This window comes from Orcinus orca, chromosome 12 (assembly GCF_937001465.1).
Source record: "Orcinus orca chromosome 12, mOrcOrc1.1, whole genome shotgun sequence".
Lineage (NCBI taxonomy): Eukaryota > Metazoa > Chordata > Mammalia > Artiodactyla > Delphinidae > Orcinus > Orcinus orca.
In genome coordinates, this window is record NC_064570.1 from 11,994,678 (window position 1) to 12,019,191 (window position 24,514).

General features: G+C 35.3%; 1 protein-coding gene across 10 annotated transcripts in view; it reads right to left on the bottom strand.

Annotated features, from left to right (window-relative positions):
• Positions 1-24,514, bottom strand: part of SCAF8 (SR-related CTD associated factor 8) — a 197,746-nt gene that overhangs the window by 128,918 nt on the left and 44,314 nt on the right. For all 10 annotated transcript variants that reach the window (XM_004263691.4, XM_033404428.2, XM_033404423.2 and 7 more), the window contains 11 exons: positions 23,751-23,881; positions 21,547-21,723; positions 19,852-19,931; positions 17,984-18,101; positions 11,605-11,736; positions 11,234-11,346; positions 9,593-9,786; positions 6,331-6,431; positions 3,730-3,843; positions 2,605-2,761; positions 616-749 (listed from right to left, as the gene is read on the bottom strand). In XM_004263691.4, the coding sequence (XP_004263739.1) occupies positions 616-749; positions 2,605-2,761; positions 3,730-3,843; positions 6,331-6,431; positions 9,593-9,786; positions 11,234-11,346; positions 11,605-11,736; positions 17,984-18,101; positions 19,852-19,931; positions 21,547-21,723; positions 23,751-23,881 (1,451 nt within the window). The remainder of the gene's footprint in view (positions 1-615; positions 750-2,604; positions 2,762-3,729; positions 3,844-6,330; positions 6,432-9,592; positions 9,787-11,233; positions 11,347-11,604; positions 11,737-17,983; positions 18,102-19,851; positions 19,932-21,546; positions 21,724-23,750; positions 23,882-24,514) is intronic.

Below are 24,514 nucleotides of genomic sequence, written 5' to 3' on the forward strand. Positions count from 1 at the left end.
CACTAAGTTGCCTCTCACTCACTTTATTCTTGTCCGCTTGTTATTCCAGGAACACACGAAGCATGCTCCTGGCTGCAGGCCTTTGCACTGGTTGTTCCCTCTGCCTCTAACGCTTGCTTCAGATAGCCACGTGACTAATTGCCTCAGCAACTTTAAGTTGTGGCTCAAATGTCTTGTTCTCAATTAAGTCTACCTCACCATTTTATTTAAAATTTTAAACACCTACCTAGGCACTCTTGATGACCCTTGTACTACCTTCTCCCCTCCACAGTATCTTATAAACTTATTAATTTTATATTTTCTGTCTCCCCTATTGAGAACAAACTCTCCGTAAGGGAAGGGATTTGTGTTTGTTTTTTTTCCCCACTGATGTATCCCTATTCCAGGTGCCTAGAACAGTGAATGTCACAGAGCAGGCAATCAATAAATATTTGTTCAATAAATAAACATTTAAATATGAATTACACTTTTTCTAAAAGGAAAATTTCAAAAATGCTTATATTTAATATTAAAATATTTTGGACAATTTCTTCCAAGTTTTATGAAGTAAAGATGTGAGTAAAAACAAAACTGTAAAACAACACATTAAACAATAAAAAAACACCCAGCACTAACCTGTAACATAGCAACAGGTGGAGGGAAAACCTCTGCCTGGGTTGTGACCACTGTCTCCTTTTCAACTGGAGGTGGGCTCTGAGTTGTCTGGACCGTCTCTTTAACGGGTTCTGAGCTTTTCACACTCTCCCACTCTAAACAAAATATTTGAAATTGATTTCCTCTGGATAGGTGCAATTTTTCATTTTATATGTACACATTTATTTCACATCTGAATAGTCCTTCATCTACCTTGGCACATCTTTAAGATGTGTCCACAGCTGTCGGTGCCAACCTATTTGGTTCTGCTGAGATAAATCTGATTAGGGTACTACGGAGTTCAAAGCAGCATGACATGAGGCACAAATCAAAGACACTAAAATATTCAGTCTAGAGAAAACACTTAAAAGGGATATAACAGATACATATCTCAAAGGCTGTCTGATTTAAGACAAACCAACCTTATTCTATATTTTGTCATAAGGCATAAGGGGAAACAACAAGTACTAACCCAGTACAGAAAGATCTTTCTGAAAATACAAAAAAATGCAAAAATAGAACAAAGAGGTTCCTCCAGAGGTTCGCCTCCCTTAAAGCTCAAAGTCATGAGAATGACTAGTAAGACCACATGACTTCGCCCCTCTGCACCTCTCTGACTTCATCTCCTACTACTCACTCCTCACTATGCTCAAGCCATACTGGTCTCACGACTTTCTAACAGACTTGGCGCTTGCTGTTCTCTCTGTATGAAACACTCTTACCCAGATAGCTGCATGTCTCACACCTCTGAATACCACCTTCTCCATTTGACCCTCTTCAACCACTTAAAACTCCAACAGCTCCACACCCATACTGCCTATCCCCTTTCCCTGTTTTTTCTTCTTAGAACTTAACCAACACTGAAATACTACCTAGTTTATCTATTATCCATTTTTTTCCCACTAGAACATGGGTTGGCAAACTCTTCCTATTTGTAAGTATTTTAGATTGTGCGGGCCATGTGTTCTCTGTTACAATGACTCAACTGTTGTTGAATTTTAAAAAGTCATATACAATAGGTAAACACAACTGAGCATGGCTGTGTTTCAATAAAACTTTATTTACTGAACAGGCTGCCAGTAAGATCTGGCCCATGGGCTGTTGTCAACCCCTGTACTACAATGTGCACTCCAAGAGAGGAAGGATTTTTGTCTGTCTCACTGCTATAATCCCAGCTCCTAAAGTTATGCCTGGCACACAGTAGGAACTGAAATATTTTTTGAATGAATAAATGTTCTGGAGGAACATCCATCCAAAAAGGAGAGAGAAAGACAGCGAGAGAGAATGACAAGAAGAAAACAACTGAAAAAGTGTTTGAAAATATGTACATTGGCCTGAGAACAAAAATACTATTCTGAAAATTAGCTAATTTTGGTAGAAGAGCTAAGATATCAAGAAATAAGTATAACATATTTCAATTCTTTCCCAAGCATCCATTATTCTGTGAATTTATAACTGAAAAATTTTAAAACAAAAAGACAAATTTTTCAAAAGAACGGGCCGGATTATCACTTGGTTGTAAGCTTTCTAAAGCAGCATGAATCTGAACTACAGCTCTCTGAGATTCTATTCCTGGCATCCTCAACATAGATACTAATCAAAATAGTCTAGGAAGTTTTTTAAAGGAATTTCCTACATCCCCGGTTCTCACTGAAACTCAAGTGACTGAAAAAACTAGTCTTTACAAGCCTCCATATATACAATGCTCTCCAAGACTGAAACTTTTTAAAAGACATATATAAAAATGCTACATTTAGAGTTTTAGAACACTATCTATATACTCTGACATTTATGAAATAGATCCCATTAAGTATACACATTGAACAGGGTGATGTTTCACTTTTTCCCCTCTTTTGCAGGATGGGGAAGATCCAGGAAATAAACACAATTCACCCCAACATGTAAAACTCTCATCAATTACAACCCCTCAAGCATATTTTTAAACAATAAAACTACCCACAGGGCTCTTACCAGTATTTACAGTTTCCTGATCAATCATGCCTCCTTCTGCAAAACCTTCCAAGTCATCCACTTTAACTTTTTCCCATGGTATATATGTTACTCCAAGATCCACATCCCAGAATTGTTTGTATTCTGTTTTTACACCTTTGTTTAAAGCCCAAGCAATCTATCAGGAATGAGGAGAGGAAAAAAGAAAGCTCATGTTTACTGTAAAAACAAGGTAAAACATACAAAATCATATGCTAACAATGCAAATATGAATAAAATTAGTTTTAAAAATCAGCTGGACAGGCAAAGCATCACTGCTGGAATAACAGTAGCCAATGAAATTTTTTCCATGTATTTTCTGATTTTGTTTGTAAAATAAAACCTGCATTAGATAGCGGTGGTGTTTATAATATGGGATTTATTTCCACTTCTTACTATGGCCTTAAAACAACACATTTCCAGAAATAAACCAAATCTACTTTTCACCATAAAAATGTCAACCTACACTAGCGATAATTAGAATAGTTAAACAAAATCTTGGTACTCCAAGAGACCAGTGACACTTTAGCTTACATAAACTCTCTGCCATAAAATGAGAAAGCACGGGCATATTAACTCCCTTGAAAGTTATTTAAAAATTTTTAATTCAGTTGCTAAAACTATGGAATAAATTAACTCCAAATAGCAGAAATAAAATATAAATTAGTTATAAGAAGTAAAAATGGAAAAATACACAATAAATACTCAAAGACTAAGAGGAAACAAATATACATAAATAAACCTTCCACAAGGGCCTGAGTTGTATAAGACAAGATGTTAAAAAGGAGACATTAATAATATAATTAAGGGGTAGGATTAGGAAGCATTGGGAAGGAGTGAATGAAAGACAAACTTGTAAAAATGAAAAACTTCTGCTCATAAAATGGTGCCCGGGTTGACTAAGAATACTGTGCATGTGTGATTTTGAAGAACTGCTTGAATAAAGTTTTGGTTATTGTTTTACCTATAGCCAAATTCTATAATTTAACAATACTAAAATAATAAATTTGTCAAGGTTTGCCTATAACATTAAAGAAGAAGATGAATTAAATACAGGAAACATTCTAACAATCCAATAAAATAAGAGCACGTGCCCCCCAATCTCACCTTAATGACCTTGGACCCAATTTTATATGACCCGGAACTAAGTTTCTGAAGAGCCCGAAATGCATCTTGTCGATGAACCATGCAGACATAAGCACAGCCCCTGGGAGGAATCATCTATTAAAAAAATTATTTTCTTTAGAAAGGGTGTTATGAGGAGGGCAAGTCATTTCTGGCATTTTATAGTTTTAATGGAACAGAATATTGATTATTAATACTGAACTGTTCCCCCTTTTCTTCCTCCAGCTGTTTATTGGTAAAATTCAAGCACAATCAGTTGAAAAAAAAAATTCAGAAGCTAGTTGGATCTCATTCTAAGCCATGATATATGTGAAATCTTGAAAGTGTCAACTAAAGTTTTAACATACAATGAAGAGCTATTAAAACAAAGCAATGTATAGACGTGTATATAATACCACCAGATAAAAGGAAAACAATACTGTACGGCCAACATATTTGAAGGCATACAATTTATTTACAGTAGTATTTAAATTTTGCCAAATGTTATGTTGAGTAATGTGAAAAGGATTTTTGTTTTGGGGAAGTATCTTATCCTTAATATAAAGTCCAAAATCTACAACAAATAATAAAACTAAAGCTTTTCAATTTTATAAAACTTAACTTTGTCCAAGTACTTCTGGACAAAGATTTCAATATGAATAAGAAGATAGCCTCAGTGTAAGGATCTCAAGAGGTTTATTTACAAAGCATTTAACTACTCTATTAACTACCAGATCATAAAATTATCTTTAATGTATTAACTCAGAAAAATACACAGAGCATTTCAGTTTCTTTATGAAGAACTCAAAAGGTATTCTATCACTTTGTTAGTACTTAATACCTAATAAGCTCTCGCTGTCAAAGTAACGCTTCCCTCAGCCTTGCTAACAGCTGTCACTTTAATACCAAATTTCTCGAAAGAGAAGTCTATCCAATCCCTTATACAATTCATCTCTTGCAATGTAGATCCAACCCCTTACCAACCCACCGAAAATATTTTCTTCGAGCTAATGACCTACAAAATGCTAAATCTAATGGACTTTTCTCAGTCTTCAAACTCCCCCAAAACGAAGTGAAAGGTTTATAAATCTTCCATTAATTTTTCAAATCCTGGATTTTATCACTAGCCATTCAGTACACTTCAGTTCACAAAATAACTTAGTGCCTATTACTTTTAAGTACTACACTCTTAAAAGGTAATACAGAAGAAGAGGGAGACAAGGCAAACTAATGTCCAAATGACTGTGGTATAAGAAAGACTACAAACGTCATAAGCAACGTGAAAATACAAAATGCTACTTGGATTCGGGATCTGTTCAGAGCAGTGGTTCCTGGCTTTGCATCAAAATCACCTGCGTAATTATGGCACTTTGATAAGAATCTAAAGGTACTGATAATGGGCATCCCTATTTTTTCAAATGTCAACCCATTTCTGATATGCAGCTAGAGCTGAGAACCACCAGTTTAAAGGCAGCAGAAAATCAGAAAAAATTTCAGAGGTTATATGATCACAGACTCAGAGATTACTTATGTTCTGACAGGTGAAATTTAAAAAGACGAGAAGAGAAGCCTACAACACTTTCATGGTGTAAAAAGAGGAATCTGAAATACCTAAGTTGAAACACTCAGCCAATTACCTATTAATTAACCAATCAATCAGCTATTTATTATCTGTGTAACTTAGACAAATCATTTAGATTCCTCACAGGTAAAATAACAATATTTGAATTACTTAACCAGCTTCTTGTGAGGCTCCAATGAGATCATACATAGTTGAAAGTAAAATACAAAATGGTCAAATTCAATTTAAATAAAGAGTGCTGTTATTAATACCAAAAAGTCAAGTTTGGCCATATAAGGAATGTTGAGAATATAAGGAATATAAGACTAGAAAGGAAAACCAGCCAATTTCCTGGTAAATAATGATAAAAAGGTCCAATAGACATAAAAGTATAGTAACAGTGAATAAAATCAGAGAGTTAAGGAACAAGACTCCTCAAATGACTATTCCATTATCTTTAGCCTCAAGGAAAAACAACAGCCCTGCAGGAGGAAGAAAATACTCAAAGGTGGAGACTGGGTACACTGAAAGAATCAAGCTGAGGAGTGATAGAGCTATGCTGTGGCCACACAGGTTTTCTTGCCTCAGGTTTGCTCTGAGAGGAAGAGAAGGGGAAGGGGTGGGAAGAGGCTGGCAAAAGACTGGGACCTCAAGTCCAGTTGTGTCTCCACCATTACCTATGTGCTCATGTGCAGGTGATTACAATTCTAACTCAGTTTCTTCACTTTCATTAAAAAAGAAATTAAACAATATCACACATACGGTTCCTGCTAACTCAAACATTCGATGTTTTTAGGAATCAAGTGCTATTACATTGCTATAAAACTCCTAAGAATATTTTGTTAGACTTCCATTTAAAAAAAGGAAAATTAATTAAGCAGAGAGATAAGCAACAGCAGAGTAAACATAAAAACGATTAGAGTCAAACAATCCTTTTAAAATTTGATTAAAGGCAGATATTGCTGGGCTAATAAGGAACCAAAGTGACTCTGAAAACTCCCTATTTTTTTTTAACTTTAAATTATTTAAGAACTGATACTTACATTAATGGATTCAATCTGTCCAAACTCTTCAAACAGGTTGGTTAAATCTTGCTGTGTTGCCTTCTTGTCTACCTGGCCAACCCACAGAGTAGTACTACATACTGTCAAGATATAAGAGACAAATAACCCAAATCACATAGACAGTTACTTCTTTCAAGTAGCTGAGGAAAAAACACTAGTAACAATAATAAATTAAAATTTCAGATAGTATATTTTACATACTTGTTAACAGACATTTTTATGTTATGTTTAAAATCAACTAAAATACCAGGTACCCATTCACATCTATGCCAAGTCAACTTCTTGCATTATCACCTGTTCTCAAGCGTGGCAGCACACATCAGTCACCTGTGGATATCTGGAACCCACTCTAAAAGATGATGGAAGGTATGGGGTATGACAGATCAGGAACTGGGAGTTTTAAAATTCTGTAGGTGATTCTAATGTGCAACAAAGTTTCAAAACCACTTCTCATTGCAATCCTATCTGTGTACCTTTTAAGTATCTTTCTGTGCTGGAATGATTAAATGGATGTTTCTCCTAAATCAACAGTTAAATCTTATCCTTAAGGAAAGAATAATTATACACAAAAAATATATATACAAAAAGGAAAAGGCTAATTTAGAACTCATTATCATGAAAGACTCAGGGATACTTAAGGGCTGGAAGCCACTTCCCTTTAAGAAATAAATGCTACACGTGAGACATCTTGCCTACTTTGAGCTGCACTGTTCATGTCTCCATGAACATCTCCTTTTCCTGAAAACACTGACTTTAAAAATATTTACAGCTGATATATTTGCAGAGTTTTAATATATTTGGATTTATGTCAATGTCATTAAAAAAAAAAGAAGTCTCCAGCTTTTGGGTTATCTTTCATCTACAACACAGCCTAGAGCAGGTTTTACTCTAGAGCTAAGATGTCACCATTGCAATGTGGGTTTCACATTACATTCTACTGAATGTGGGTTTCAATCAGGTCTCCATCTCTCTACTCTGGCTGGTCAGAACTTGAACGTCTTCCAGGCCTGTGTGAGCTTTAGGAACCTGTTCAGCTAACAGATGCCTGGAAATTGCTCTTTCCCTGCTCTTTGTTCTTTGCCTCATGCAGTCTTACCCTGTGCATAAATAACTTAATATTCAACCAAAGTCTCAAAGGGCAACATATTAGTTTTCTTTTGCTGCTGTAACAAACCACCACAAACTTAGTACCTGAAAACACAAAAAGGTATTCTCTTACAGCTCTGGGGGTCTAAAATGAGTCAACAAGGCTGCATTCCTTCTGGAGGCCCTAGGAGAGAATTTGTTTCTTTGCCTTTGCTAGCTTCTACAAGCTATCTGCACTCCTCAGCTCATGGTCCCAACCCTCCATCTTCAAAGCCAACAGTGTAGCATTTACCAATCTCTTTCTCCTTTCCACGTTCACATCACCTTTTCTCTCTGACCCTCTCCTCTTGTTTCCCTCTTATTAGGACCCTTGGATTACACTGGGCCCTTCTGGATAATCCAAGTTAATCTCCCCATCTCAAGATCCTTATTAATCAGATATACAAATGTAAGGTAACATATTTACAAGCTCCAGTGATTTGGACATGGACATCTCTGGGTGGCCACTATTCAACCTACCACCAACCCTTAGCAAATTTCTGGACCTCTTTCACTGAACAGTTCCCACCTCTTCATTACTCTGTTCTACATATTATAGCTGCCTTAATCTCCCCAAAATCTGTTCCATGTTTCCCCTACTCTTTTGATATTGTCTCTCTACAAATTTTTCCCATGGACAACTCCATTTTCCCCCCCAGAAAGTAATGAGTCTCCTCCATCCCACGAGAAGGGGACACTTGATTCTTAGAATGTTACTCTTTGTTGATGTTTCACAGCCCCTGGACTATTCATGAAAACTCATGTTCTAAGAACCAATGGGCAGAGAAACACTACCACATGTGTTTAAAATGTGTTGGGACCACATCAAATTGTTATTGCTTCTCAGTAGAGTTTTGAGGTAAAAGACAAGATATACTTCTCACTGTATTTTCTTATGTCCTTTCTAAATTTTTTAATTGTGTGTTTTACCCATGAAAATAAAACAGCAACAGAAAATAAATTCCACGGTCAATAACTATGTAAACGGTGGCAACGAAACATGACAAGTTAGGTAAGGAACTAAATGAGAGACTCCACGTAAAAGCCCATCATAAAAATCGTTATTCTGAACGTCCTAATAGTAATCATGGGAGGAGGCACAGTCGAGATTTTACGATCAGACTTTTGACATTATTTATCAGACAGCACGAAAATGTTTGAATTTTGTCCCTCACCCTAAGGGATAAATAGAAACTTTCAGAGTTAGGAATGTCAACATTACTAAATTAACAATGGCTCTCATAATCAGGTAAGATTCTGGAAAGATAGCCAAGGCTTATTCAAACGGCTAGAATTTAGTAAGATGGCGTCGCCTTTAATCCTAAGCCTCGATTTCTAGGATGCTTCAGCATTATAAATTGTACCAGTTATTCATCTATCGCCATGGCAGAAGGACTTTATTTGGATACATTCAGAAATTAGATAACCTGATCAGTGTTTCGCTCTTGGCGAAGAATGACAATTTACTTCCTTTTATGTACTTTATCCATCTGCAGTCTGTTGATTCACCTTAAAAGTCATAACCCGCTAAGAATCGTTTAGGCAGAATTTGGCACTAATTACAAATTATTTTCCTAGACCTCACATGCCTACCAAGTCAACTCTCCTGCAGCACTCTCCCAAAACAAACTCCCACTACTACCAAATGTGTTCTAATCATACATTATAGATTAACATATAAAGGAGGGAAAGTTTTTATGAGAGAAATCTCTCCTTCAGTACTGATCCAGTAAGTTTATAATTAGCTTTAAAATTTGCATGCTTCCTATAATAATTACTCCTACAGACCTAGTGTTCATAATTGGTTAGGACACTGTGCATAGAAGTCACGGTGTCCATGAAACAGACACGAGGCCTAGGACACTTTATAAATCATTAATCAAGCCATATTTTCTAACTAGCATTAAAAAAAAAAACTCTCAATGACTTTAGTACTCGAGTAGAAACTGCTATTCCTTTTCCTTTTCTCCTCTATCACATTACAAAACCCAAAAATATAATTACTCATATACCAAACCAGTTATTTAACCTCTTAGTCTGAAAATAAGGTTGGGAGACATTGTAACAGATACTATTTTCTCAATGTTATTGAAACCAAAGCTTGTACGTCACTTACCACTTAATGTTTTAGATCTAATTGGAGGCAATCCCTTCTTCTGTCGTTCTTTCTCCCTTTCTCTAGCTCTTCTTTCACTTGAGTATGAACGGGATGATTTCCTTTTTCTTTCTCTAGAGCGAGAGCGTGATCGCTTTCTGTGTTTACGCTTTCGAGAACCAGATCGTGACCTAGACCTTCGTTTTCTTGGTGACCTACAAAAAAAATCTTACTTTACTTCTAATGACAAAGTTATTCTTCTATCGAATTTCTCACTTGTAGGTGGGGCGGGGGCGAGACTGTCTGGTATTTAGCTACCTTTTAAAAAACATTCAAGCATAATCAAGTATCAAACATGTATTTTCTCAAATCTCTATACTGCTTAGGTCCACACTAGTCACAGATGTTTGTTTGCAATGATTCTTACTGAACCACAACCACAAGGAAGAGTAAGAGAAAGAGATTCTAGTAAGGCCTCACTTTCTCTTAGGGTCTTCCAACTCTTTTTTCAAACAAGAGTCAAGAACAGGGATGAAAGATGGAAGAAAACAAAAAGATTCTTTAGGTGACAAAGATGTTACATTCTTAAAATTAAGAAACAAAGAATGTTTTCAACAGAACATTAGGCCACTATACAATTCTGTTTACAAGTTTTCAATTTCTAAAATCTCCTGTGCTTGACTTTACAATATAATGTGATACTGAAATACTGTTTCTTTTTTCCTGCCAGTCATATGCCATTGAACTCTCTTCAAAATACTTAGTAGGGAGGTGTTGCTAAGACAAATAAAGAAATTGCTAAGACAAAGAAGTTTCAGCACTAACACTGTAATTCACTGCAGAGAGGTCAGCTTAGAGAAAGATGAACTGACAGGCTCTCATTTGCAAGAGGCAAATACAAGTAAGTTCTTGAAACACGTAAGAAATGACTGAAAAAGTCATCAAGGATACTGCCTCTCTTCCAGCATTCGCTGTTCAGATTTTCTGGGTATTTGTGTGTAGAAAATAGGGCATTAAAATGTTAAAGATTAATGACTTTAAGTTTTAGGACAGTTTATAGCAAAAACAATATACACATGCTACAAGAAAATTTACCAGGTTAAGAATAAGGCGCCTCCAACTCAATCTGAATGAGCATGCACATTAGTGAGCCTCAGCCGTGCTGAACAGCCCACAAAGAAACCATTTCTAGGGTATGTTTTGTAATAGTCTGATATGCTTAATGTTTATAAAAATAATTTTTGTCGTTTTATTTTTATAATCATTTTTGGTATTATGAGATGAAATGGAATGTGAGAAATACAATGGAGTTTCTAATACTGTTCCTCTACAGCTTGATTTAAGTGTTGTTCAGGGGCAATAATACCCTAAGCTGACTATCATGATGTTATTAACTAAAACCAGATATAACCCCAAATCCAAGTCTCGTGATACTGCCGGGACTCATGCAAATTATTCAAATAAATGGCCACAGCCACACCCAATTAAAAACAGAACACATATTTTCTGTTTTTTGAAGTTCTGAATTACTTCTTCCTGAGAGAATGTCACTCTCAGAAAACATTTTCTTTAATCTTGATGCAAAGAAATAAAGGATGCAAAAAAGTAAAGCCAACAATTTAAATGTTCGCACACAGCTATTCTTAAATAGTATTGTAGAACCTTGAACGAGATCGTGAATGCGTTCTTGATCTGGAGCGAACAGCCACTTTCTTTGCTTCCTGTTCAAAGATCTCCTCTTCTACTCCATCTTGCCCTTCATCTATATCCATATCCTTGAAAGTCAAAAGAACAGCAGACAAAATGCCTGGTTGAGATTCAGTGTGTATTGGTAATTCTGCCTTACAAAATATTCACCATAGTAGCATTAATGACTAATAGTAAAATGGTAAGAATGTGGAGCTTAATGAGTAGGAAAAAACCATTCAGGTTTACATTATTTACATACAATAAAAATTATTACTATATTTTAAGATTTTTTTTCTGTAATTAATTTTATAAATTTATGCCCCAGAAAAACATTTACTTTTTACCTGCTGCTGAATATCTATGGAATCATCCAAATTTGCTTCAGGTTCAAGGAAATGCTGTTGACTGCTCCCTTGTGATGGTGACACAGAATGCTCTGACCCAAATGTTCCTTCTTGACTATCCTGAGGAGTTGCCTATTGAGAATGTACACAAACACACAAACATTGGGAAATAATGAATATTATGAATATTGTTACAAATGAAACATCACAATTACAATTTTAAAAAGGAGCCCAATACCTAAAGAAATCCCATTACATCTTTTATGATCAATCTAAAATGGCACTTTTGTATAAATCCAAGTTTACTTAAAAGCACAGAATACCTCCATAAAAGGGAGATATTATAACACTAGAGAGAATGGTAAGATAAAGTAGGTCTCCAAACAAATTTTATATTGTGGAAAATATAAACTACCAAGAATAAAGGGACTGTATCATGAATGATATATAAAGAACTAAGTCACCCAACTGCACGTGTAGAAGCAAAACGAAGCTCAAACCCTAATATCAAAATCACTGATCTTGCAAAATCAGTTCTCAACTTGGGTCTTTTTCAACCTCCACCTCTAGGAATTGACAAAAGAGTATAAGGAAGTACTCAAGTATGTAAAATATTTCAGAAAGACTAATAAAAGTTAGGCAATGCAGCCTAATTATAGGAAAAACTAAAATTTAAACCTTTTTGCCCCCCTAGGACTAGAATTACAGCAACTTGCTATAGGGATACTGCTTACATGGTACTAATCAGTATGAACTTGACTAGCAATTACATACACTATGGTGTTAACTAAAATTGAGAAACTGATTATTATGAAGAAATGACTCCCTAGTTAAACATTCCTAAAACATGATCTCACAGGTGTTGAGGATTAGTAAGAAGAGTTGGTACACAAGTTGGGAACTATTATAATAATTAACAGAAAAGAGCAACTCAAAACTACTGTTCCCTTGCTACAAACTCTGTGATTGTGAACCAAGTTACTCCAACTCTGAATTTGTCTCCCTACATGTAAAAGGAATACAACCACAGTGATTATAAAAAACAATATTGTATTATAAATTTCAAAGTTGCTAAGAAACTAAATCTTAATTGTTCCCACCACAAAAAAGAAATGATAATTATTTGACATGATAGAGGTGTTAGCTAACACTACAGAGGTAATCATATCCCAATATATAATCATATCAAATCAATATGTTGTACACCTTAAACAATGCTATATGTCAATTATATCTCAATAAAATTATTTTTTAAAACTTACTTTAATGACATTTAAACTGAAAGAAAAGAAAGCAGAATAAAAATTAAGAGCCAAAAAGAGCATTAAAGAACTGTTCCAAAAAAAAAAAAAGGAACTGTTCCAAGTGTCTTAATTTATGAAGGAACAGGCTCCCCAAAGACAAGTAACATTTTCAAGTTTAGAAATAAATTAAAACTAAAATCAGAATTAAAGTTCTATTAGTCTTTATTCCACAAAATTGACCAAAGAGTTGGTAAACAAGTATATGTTTGAGAACAAATCAAAATGTTTTTAAAGCACAGTCCTGGCTTATGCCTTTAAAATGGTACAATAAAACTAAAATTCTTAACAACACAGCAAGATAATTTTCAACTTTATCCTGAGCTGTATTGTTTGCTCCTAATTCAGTACTCATACATCCTTCACATTATTTACTTCTTACCTCACCATTCACCTTGAGCATCCTACCTACCATCCACCCACTTGTTTTTCATCTTTGATTTTCTATTAATGGTCAACCCTTGGTATAACCAGCAGAATCCACTGCAACCAATGCTAGTTCTTGAGCTTCTTTTTTGAGCAGTTTTACCTATTTGAAAAGGTTGTGATTCATGACTTTTATTCTTTCTTAACAATCTTATGAAGAACAAAGAGAAAATCTACTTTTAATATTCTACCAAATTTTATCTTATGATCTTGCAGTTAGCATTAATTAGGTCCACTGGACCCTTAGCTATATCTAAGATATGGTACGGGATCTTAGAGGTTTTATTTTCCTATATACTGAAACATTTTGCCATTTCATCATCCTAAGAATTATTCCATTATTACTCATCAATTACTCCCAACTGTAGCCAAAAAGACTAAAATAATAAAAAAAAAATGGAATTGTTGAGAAGGGTGATTCAACAGTGAAACCATCATCATTCAGTTTTACTGCATCACCAAAACCACTGCATTATATTTCAAGAAGGTATAAATAAGACTGGAGACATATCTGTAGTCTGCTTTTAGCTTTCCTTGGACAATGGATATTTAGATGTTTCATTTTCTGTCCATAATGGCAAAGAGAAGAAAACTGACAAAGAAACATATTTCACAAAAAATTTTTTTTTTTTTTTTTTTTTTGGGCACAAAGCCTGCGGGATCTTAGCTCCCCGACCAGGGATTGAACCCGCGCCCTTGCCAGTGTAAGCGCAGAGTCCAAACCACTGGACCACCAGGAATTCCCAATATTTCACAACACTTAGACAAAGCAGATGATGAATGCAAAAAAAAAGACAGCAGCATTCTAGACTCTAATGGTAACGGTGAAATTTAATGTTTAAGTGAAATATCAGACGGTGAGTTTTCAAATGACTGCATCCCAAACGTATTTCTCAAACTCAAGAACTGATGAGTGAAAAATGTATCTCTAAGGACAAAAATCTCTAAGGGTATTTTCATTCAATTAGTCATTCAACAGGAAGGACTTCATCTTATAGTATTTTGGAACAAGAAGCTGGACTGTTTGTTTTGTTAAAAGAACATGTGACATTTGAACTTAGTTGACATAAAAAGGTTTGCTATATTTCAACTATATTAAAATTCCTAATTATGTTTATTTTCCCCTATCCCTTTAGCTTCGCTTTTAAATTATTTGTAAGATGACTAAAAAATATTTTTACAAAACCAAAAAGACTCCATAGGACCCAGGTGGCAAATGACTTTTTACCCTGATATACTGATATATGTCCTTAGAATACATCCTGGTATATTCATCTTTAGTTTCTTCAGCAATGTCTTCAGGCAAAGCATCAGTGATAATACTGAGGGACTTCCCTGGTGGTCCAGTGGTTAAGAATCCGCCTTCCAATGCAGGGGGCCTGGGTTCAATCCCTGGTCAGGGAACTAAGATCCTACATGCTGCGGGGCAACTAAGCCCACACCGCAACTACTGAGCCCATGTGCCACAACGAAAGATCCTGCATGTCGCAACGAAGATCCCACGTGCCACAACTGAGACCCGACGCAGCCAAATAAATAAATAAAGATAATATCGAAAAAAATAGAAGACAAGGATAACAACAGTTAGCAGAGACTTTTTTCAAAATTGGATTAACATTCACTCAGTATCACATTTTGATCCCTTATAAATCTACTTTCCTCTATTTTTTTCTGTATAAGTGGCAGGAAACACTGTCAAAAAACCTTACTGAAATCCACACATGCTATGCTACACCTACAGCATTTTCCTAATTTATGAGTCTAATAACCTTACAACATCAACCTCAGTACCCTGAAATGCAACTCAAGTCTCTTAATTATCACCCATCTTAGTTATCATGTTCAATTCTCCTCTTTCCATTATATTCTCCTCTATAAAAAACTACTGAAGCAAAGTAAGTTACATATTTCTGATATCCCACTGACAGCTCTTTATTAAGTAGCTGAATCTTCTATAATCTTTTTATTCCTAACATTCTTTTTAAAGCCCTTTTATTAGTCTTATCATTTTCATCATCAGCATTTCATTCTATGACTCTGACACCTTCTGGATATCCTGATAAAACAATCATCAAAATCACAACTCCAACTTACTCAAGACAATAGAAATCATTCCTCTTATGATATGATTGTTAGTCCCTTCACAATTCAACCATTCTCAGAAAGTGCTCCCATTTTCCACTGGTTTTCCATCATTAGATAAAAGACCTCAACCCACACCCAAGTGTGGTCAAAGCTGCAAGGAACAGAGTGGCACTAGCAAACCTATTCTTTTCTCTGAGGCGCTCTAATAAATTTTAGGCAGCAATACGGAGCTTACTGGTAAACAAAAATGCTTAATTTTTCTGCATGTTTCACCCCATCTTAAATACACTAAAGGCAACTGGTTTGATAGAGCCAATTACACAACTTATTAAATTTGTTACTCTGTTGATATTTACTTTTCAATTTAAATTTGTGATAGGCTTTAAACACTATTCACCTTATGCATTAGAAAAGTTGCTTTTTTTCCTTCACTACTCCCTTTTCTTCACTGCTTATTTTTGAATAAGGAAGCTTTTAAGAACATCTACTCCTTTCAAAGAGATCTTATTACTATATCTTCTAAAATTGTGGAGATGGTATAGAGTAATCAACTAAGACCAGAGTTCTTTTTTCTGTTTTTGGTTGGTAAGATTCTTAAAACAAAATCACTCTCAAGTTTTTAGTAACTTTCACTTCAGTAACTTGGTGTTAATTACAAGCTCAAGCTCAAGATCCAGGTCAAGAGTACAACACCTTTACTGTCTCTGCTAAACCTTCATCCTACTGCTTCTGCTAAAACTTCTGAAATGAAATTGGAACTAAGGCAATTCAAAAGTGTCACATCTATAGCTGAACAAATCTATTTAGATAAACTGTTCCATTACTACTACCTCTTGCCTCTGTAACAGCTCTGACAACCTGTTTCTCTTCCTTGAGTCACAACTTATGTTTTTCTTTAAATAACATCCAGGTTATTTTTTTTTTTGGCCACACTGTGTGGCATGGGGGATCTTAGTTCCCTGACCAGGGATCGAACCCGGTCCCCTGCATTGGGAGTGTGGAGTCTTAACCACTGGACTGCCAGGGGAGTCCCCAAATGTTCTTTATTGTGCTTTGTCTTCAAGTTTCTGAATTCTTAGGCAGATATATTTTATTTTCTTGACATAAAATAATGCACCTACCCAACTACTTCTATCAGAATTATTTCTACAAAACAAGGTATGGAATTCCATTCTCATAATTCCAGGTACAAGTTCCAACATACAAATATCATCAAAATCCATTTTACAAGGACTTCCCTGGTGGCGCAGTGGCTGAGAGTCCGCCTGCCACTGCAGAGATCGAACACGGTTTCGATCCCCGGTCCCGGAGGATCCCACATGCTGCGGAGCAGCTGGGCCTGCGTGTCACAACTGTTGAGGCCCACACCCCTGGAGCCCAGGCCCCGCAACAAGCGTGGCCCCTGCTCACTGCAGCTAGAGGGAGCCCACGTGCAGCAGCGAAGACCCAACACCGCCAAAAATAAATAAATAAATTTATTTTTTAAAAAAAAATCCATTTTACATTTACTCTTTGCATTAAAAGGACAAGTTCGGGGACTATCCCTTCTTAAGTAATCCTCCCTCTTCCATATTTCCATAGTCCTTCATATATACCTCTATTTCAGAAACCAGGATTCTGCCTTGTGTTCATATAGATATATGCACTCCATTAGAGAAGAGCTTACTTGAGGCCAGACACTTCTCTGTTCATCTCTGTATGTATTACCTAACAATGCTCATACTTTAAAAATATTTGTGGTATTGTATTAAATTCATTAGAGTCAAAAAGGTTTGATTAGGAAGAAGTGTGAGTGGGGGGAATTCCCAGAAACTCATATCCAAACAGTTTAACATCCGTTAAGTATTTCTCATATAGAGCAAAAAGAGGCTTTGTAATGGATTTAACCCTAGCTTCACAACAATTTGACATATTTTATCAATTCTAAGGTATGATTTTTCTTTACATTTTATCACCCTGAAATTTAGAAGATTCTTAAAACTCCAGGGGATGTTATATATACAAGTATCTAAAAATTCTTAGCTATACGTAAAATAATGGTGGGTCTTAAGACTGATGATATATGATACTGTGTACTTTAACAGTAGATGTTTCGATTTCACTAAGCTTCAATTTCCTACAATGTAAATGAGATTCAAAATACCTATCGCATAAGCATTAACTGTAATCATGCCTAATAAAGCTCCTGCCACATACTAATAACAGTCTAATTAAAGACAGCAATCTATTTTGTCATCATCACCACCAACAACAGTAAAATCATCACTATCTTGGCTTGACAGGGAATTGAGAGGAAAGGAAAGTTTTCAGCTGTAATACTGAAACACCATCTCTGTCTTCTGTTCTCTAATTCCAGTATACTGAAATTAATGTTCTCAATGGATACATAAGTTGCCAGTAAACATTTTGATTACCAAAAAACAAAATGAAACAAAAAAACAAACAAAAACTGTAAAGGTCCTGAAAAGACTGATCTCCCTAGTAATAAACAGCTGAAGAAAAAAAATCGCCAAATGACAGACTGTACAAAGCAGTAACTCTAAAGACCACAAGATGGGGATATAAACCTTTTGAGGCTGTTGCTGTTCCAGGAGTTGCTGTCTGAGATGTTCAAGATTTTGCTGCTGTAGCTGTTCTGCTATCTGATGAAAGATGGAATTGTTCACAGATTCTGAAACATGAGAACTAAAAGGAAAAACAAGTGGAAATGTATATTAAAATCCAATAAAGATAATATGATAATAACTGAATATTCGAAAAGAACACCCCAAAATGCAATTAAATGGAACATACTCTTATACTCTATGTTTACTTTTGAAATATTCACACAGAAAATAGAATACCTCAGAACATTAATACGTTAAAATAGAAATATACTCTTCAATAGTGTTTCAATAGATGGATCACATGTTAGAGATACTCTGATGAAGATCTGATATTACTGCCTCACAATATTAAAATACATATAAATTAGTACTTTTTACATTACAGCATTTTAAGAAAATCTCAATAAAACACTTATAAAAAGAGTTAAAAGTACTTAAGCATTGTCACTCTAACTCCTTCTTTAAACTATGAGACAGTGGGAAAAATGTTCCATCAATCACTATATGTGAAATCTACCATCATAATTGATTATACACTTCATAAAACTAATCTGCTTTCTTTAGAAAAGCATTCACATTATTAGGTATGTTAACGGAAACAGTGTTTAGATAAGAGGAATTAATAATTTAACTATACTCTGGGAAATTCACACCTGGAATACACCTGGAATTCTGGGTGCCACAAGGCAAGACATGAACAAAAAAGAGGGCATCCCAAAAGGGGCAATCAGGATGGTGAGAAGTCTTGAAACAGTTGGAAAAAAGTGTACTTCATCTGGAGCAAATAAACCTAAGGGGAAGAATGATACCTATCTTCAAATACTGGAATGGCTATTTCTTTCTCAAAAGAAAATGGAGCAAATTTGTTTCCTTGCTTCAGAAAGCAAAATGGATCAGTGTATAGAAAGCAAATCAAATAAGATTCAGTAACAAAAGATCATACAGTATTAAAAATTACCTTCTTGTCATAGAAGGCATTAAAACAATGGATAAATAACCTATACAGATGGTTAAAGGAGATTACTACATTGCTCAGGACACTAAGCTACATGATCTCAAATGCTTCTTACAACTTTAGAATTCATAATCTAAAACATTAGTTTTTAATTTTTTCAAGTAGAATCTCTATCATAAGCATATAATTGCAATTTTACATATAAGTATATTTTTAATATATTATCACAATATAGAAAACTAAGTAACTATTGAAATAAGATTTCTAGAGGCTTTCCCCACTCATCATCCCTTTCTAATCGTCCCACCTTCCACCCCTGCTCTCCAACATCCTCCTTCCCTCTGGTCCTCTCATGAACCCTCACCGAAACTAAGGCTCTGCAGAACTGTATCACTGATTTAAAGAAAAACATACAATCCATTTCTTTAACAAACAAAATCCCCACAACCCTATTCCTTACTTCTGATTAGTCTGATCTACTCCCAGAATTTAGTATACTTCCTAGTAGTGCCCACTGGCACTAGAAGCAAACGTCTTTCCTATAAATATTCTTACAACAGAGTTAAATAACTTAAAGCCTAATATAGACAACAGAAAATAACACAACTAGATTTATCAACACATCAATTTTCCAGTAAAGAATATTGACATATCCCAATTATTTACAAAGTTCTTAGGAAGAGTCAAAATAACACAGGGAAGCAACAAGCAGCAATTCTACCATCTTTCTGTAATGTGAGCGCTCAAGAGCCTGAAATAATAACTCAACTCACTCAAAGTACACTCAGTAGCTCAATGGCAACGTCCCATACAATGTTTATAAAGATAACAGAAAAAATTTATGGTTTATAAAGAAAAACATAATGACTCTTACAGTTGAGAAGCTGGAATTTCCTTTTTGGGCTCTTCACTATGCTCAGAATCTTCCCCAAAATCAAACCTATCCATCAACTTCTAAGTGGGGGAAAAAAAAAAGAGAAAGAGACAAATTTAAAAGTGCTTTGCACAAATAAAAGTTGCAAATGCTATTTTGAAGGTCACTGACATCCCATTAATTTATCTCTATCATTTAAAATGTAAATGTTTCATATCATTTTATTGTTATACTCCAATAAAACATTTTATTTGAGCGGATCTTTACTTTTCTTGAGGGCATTTTGACAGACACTGCCTTATGAAGCAAAACAATCATGACAGGCAGGATAAATACCAATACTCTTAACTTTATAAAAGAGAGGATTAGGATTAAAATAATTAAGTGGCTTGTCAACAGTAACAGAGCTTGATTAAAAAAAAAATCTAGAACTATAATCAACAGATCTGTTACTAGCGCAGTTCTCTCAGAATGCTCCATTGTCTTCTAAATGGTCAATTTAAAGACTTTTTGGAAGCTGCAGGCTAAAAAAGTCTAAGTAATAATCTCATAAATCAATATTTATACTTCTATGAAAATTACAGTAGCAGAAATAAAAATAATACAGATAACACTTCCAAAGTATTATAATATTCCCATAAATAGCAAGAATATTAAGCATATCACACAAGTTAAACATAAAAGATTTTCAACTTTAAAAACACTATTCTTGGGGCTTCCCTGGTAGCACAGTGGTTGAGAGTCCGCCTGCCAATGCAGGGGACACAGGTTCGTGCCCCCGTCTGGGAAGATCCCACATGCCGCGGAGCGGCTGGGCCTGTGAGCCATGGCCGCTGAGCCTGCATGCCCGGAGCCTGTGCTCCACAACGGGAGAGGCCACAACAGCGAGAGGCCCGCGTACAGCAAAAAAAAAAAACAAAAAAACCCACTATTCTTTAGTTAGACCTCGATTTATCACAGCATAGTAACAACTTGTAAAGAAGCTTTCCTTTGAACTTTCACATACTTTACAATTTTAATTCTAGCAGATTAAAATTACAGGACGGACACCATAATTAATATATTTGTAACATCCATAAAATAAATTAGGAAGTATAAAAAATAATTATCTGCCTCAACAGTGAATACAGGGGGCTTCCCTGGTGACGCAGTGGTTGAGAATCCACCTGCCAATGCAGGGGACACGGGTTCGAGCCCTGGTCCAGGAAGATCCCACATGCCACGGAGCAACTAAGCCTGTGCGCCACAACTACTGAGCCTGCCGCTCTAGAGCCCGCGAGCCACAACTACTGAAGCCCGTGGGCCTAGAGCCTGTGCTCCACAACAAGAGAAGCCACCGCAGTGAGAAGCCCGTGCACCGCAACTAGAGAAAGCCCACACGCAGCAACGAAGACCCAACGCACCCAAAAATAAAATAAACAGATTTATTTTAAAAAAAAGTGAATACACAATTTTACTGACCAGTTATTATTAGTCAAAAGAAAATATTCTAAATGTTGCCAGTGGAATTATAAAATTACTTAATTTCTTTCAGAAATTTGAACTTTTTCTAAAATTTGTATCTTATAGAGTATGATGGATGTTAAAATATAAAATAGTGCTACGGTAAAATGTAATTTACAGAATTGGAATATACATGATAGTACAGAAAATTCAGTTCTTCATACAGAACAGATCTCTTATCTTAGTTTTTACCTTGTTAAAAGACACTCCCTGTTCTAGGGGATTAAGGGTGCTGGCTGCTGCAGCCGCTGCTGTGAGCTGTGCTGTAAGAGCCTGCAGCTGGACCACAAGGCCGGCATCCAGGGCTTGCAAGATGGAAGGCTGAGGCTTCTGCTGCTGTATCTGTAAAGTCTGTATTAACTGCTGAAGCTAAAGGGTGGGGGAAAAAAAAAAAAAAGAAAATTACTACAAACAGGTGTTGGGTTTGTAATAAGAATACTCATCTAAAACTTTTGGTCAATAAAATTTACCATTCTACAGTCTAGAGACCAAGAAAAAATATATACTAATTTAAAAGTTTTTTTTTTTTTAAAAAAAGACTTTGTGTGTGTGCCATATATAACACAGTCCTTAATAAGTTTGTCTTGCTTCTGGAAAGTCAGGGAAGTTTAAACAAAATAAAATGATCACACCATGACCAACGGATAAAAAAACTCATCACAAGCAGACTTTTTTCCACTAAGCTTTTTCATCCCTTCTTCAATTAACTCAATCTCTGTAAAAGGACGAGCACTTACAACTGCTTTTACTATCATTCAGATTTACCATCTGATAACACATTCCTGAAAGCAGCTAAGAAAATAAGAAATCTGTCCCTTGGAGCAGTCTGAAACTAAGGAAATTAAAGGTGAATAGTGTCAACAAGAGTTGAAAGCAATCCCTGTCCCCCCATTCACCCTCCCTCTTAAAAAATAGAAACAGTAGTAAGATGCTGAAGATAGTTCAGTTCAGTAAACCCTATATATAACCTAGTAGTAATTAATACTTTCCTACTCAAGATGTAAACCCAAGTTAAATCTGAAAATCATCAGTTTAGAATAGAAAAAGAAAAATAGAAAAGCTATTGCTAAATAAGACATTTGCACTCTTCAAGTTCAGTTTACAGTGGGAGAAGGTAAAAACATGCACGATGACAGTAAGTAAAATAATTTCATCTGAAATAGCAACATTAAGAAACAAACTAGTGTCTTTACCTATCATACCAACATTTACTACAAACTACTAATGTGATAGGAAAGAAACTACAAAAACATATGATAGTTGAGCTACTGCACTGAGGAAGCTCCAAAACAGGATGGATGAATAAGAGGGAGGGAGAGAGGGAGGAAAGAAGAAAGTAAGGCAATTATCACATTTCTCCTTTACACATTTTAAATGTTCCTTTTGACATCTCCATTTCCCCCCACAGCACTGTTATTCTTTCAGGTACCCAGGCTCAAACACTGCAGCACCCTACTTTCTTTCCTCTGCTCTGACTTCATATCTTATAGATCACTGTGTCTTCCTGACTCCTTGTTCTATTCTTCCAGAAAATCCACACTCTGGCCAAAAGTATTTTTTTAATAGATGTCTTTTAAAATGACATTTGCTTTACGAATTACTTTCAAAATATCATTATCACAAAAGGTTATTAATTCTATAATTTAATCTAATATCCAATTCAGTTTCCCAACTGTCCCAAAAATGTAGAAACTGGATCCAATCTAAGACGATAATTGAACTGTTTTTTTACATTTGTAAATCACTAAAATGGTTCCATATTTTTTTTGAGATTGTCTTTTAAAGAGTCCACAACTGCACCGTTTTTTACTTATTCATATCACAATTAACCTGCTTTTTAGAGGATAAGTTAAAAAAAAAAAACCAAACAGATGCTAGACTATCCTCATATCTTTCCATGACTAGTTCCATTTAAAGTCTCAATTCAAATGTCACTTTGTCAAAGATGCCTTCTCCTGGCTACCCTAATTCTGACCCCTTCCCCCAAACTTAGTCACTGTAAAGACTTACCCTGTTTTAAGTCATATATCACTATCTAAATAATGTTTTATACTTCTTTACTGTTTGTCTCCCCTAAGATAGATAGGTATCTTCTTCAAGGTAGAAGACTTCCCTGCCTTGTTACTGGAATAACAATAGCACCTAATAACGTCTGGCACAAACTGTGCACTTAATTATTTTGGTGTGGAACGAATTATTTGTAAAATAATCTTTAATGGCATAAAAGTGTTCATGATGCATTACTAAATGAAAAGAAAACCAAGTTACACAGTACTATATGTAGTGTAGTCATTTTTAAAAAATAAAACACATACTCCTTAGGTGGTACATAATGAAACAATGTGTTAGGAAAATAATGAGTCCTAAATCATTGACATAATAAAAAAGCTGCTCACCTGTTGGCCTTGAGGACTTTGTAAGATCTGAGCTACAGCTGCAAGTGTATCTGTATTTGTTATCTGAGACACCCACGGATCAGGTAAACCTTGGACCACATTGGCTGGAGTAACAGGTGTCACAGGAGTTCCTTTTAGAAAAGACATCAAACCCAACCCCAATAAATATGTAGGTACATAAATAAGACTTGGAAAAGTAGAGAGATTTGTTCTGTCACTTTTATAAAATATGTACAGATTTATATAAATGTAATTTTACTGTCTCCATTTTGAAAAACCATTACAGAATCAGGTATGTTAAAACAACAACAATTAAAAAAAAAACGACCTAAAAGGGCTATCCATACTTGTTCTCAATTAACTAAGTTACTACTTTAAAGGAACCTACAGGGATTTCCCTGGTGGTGCAGTGGCTAAGACTCCACGCTCCTAATGCAGGGGGCACAGGTTCAACCCCTGGTCAGGGAACTAAGATCCCACATGCCCCATGGCATGGCCAAAAATAAAAAATAACTTAAAAAAATAAACAAAATAAAGGAGGCTTTAATACTTGCAAGTCATTAAAAATCTTATTAAAGAAGAAAATTCAATGACATAAGGAAATATTCAAAATGCAATCTTTCATGAAAAAAATTATTATAAAATAGTGTGCATAACATAAAACTATTTTTGTTCCAAAATATGTGTGTCTGTGTATGTATACACACACACATCAAAAACGAAATATATACCAAAATGCTAACAAATGTAATTCTTGGACTATG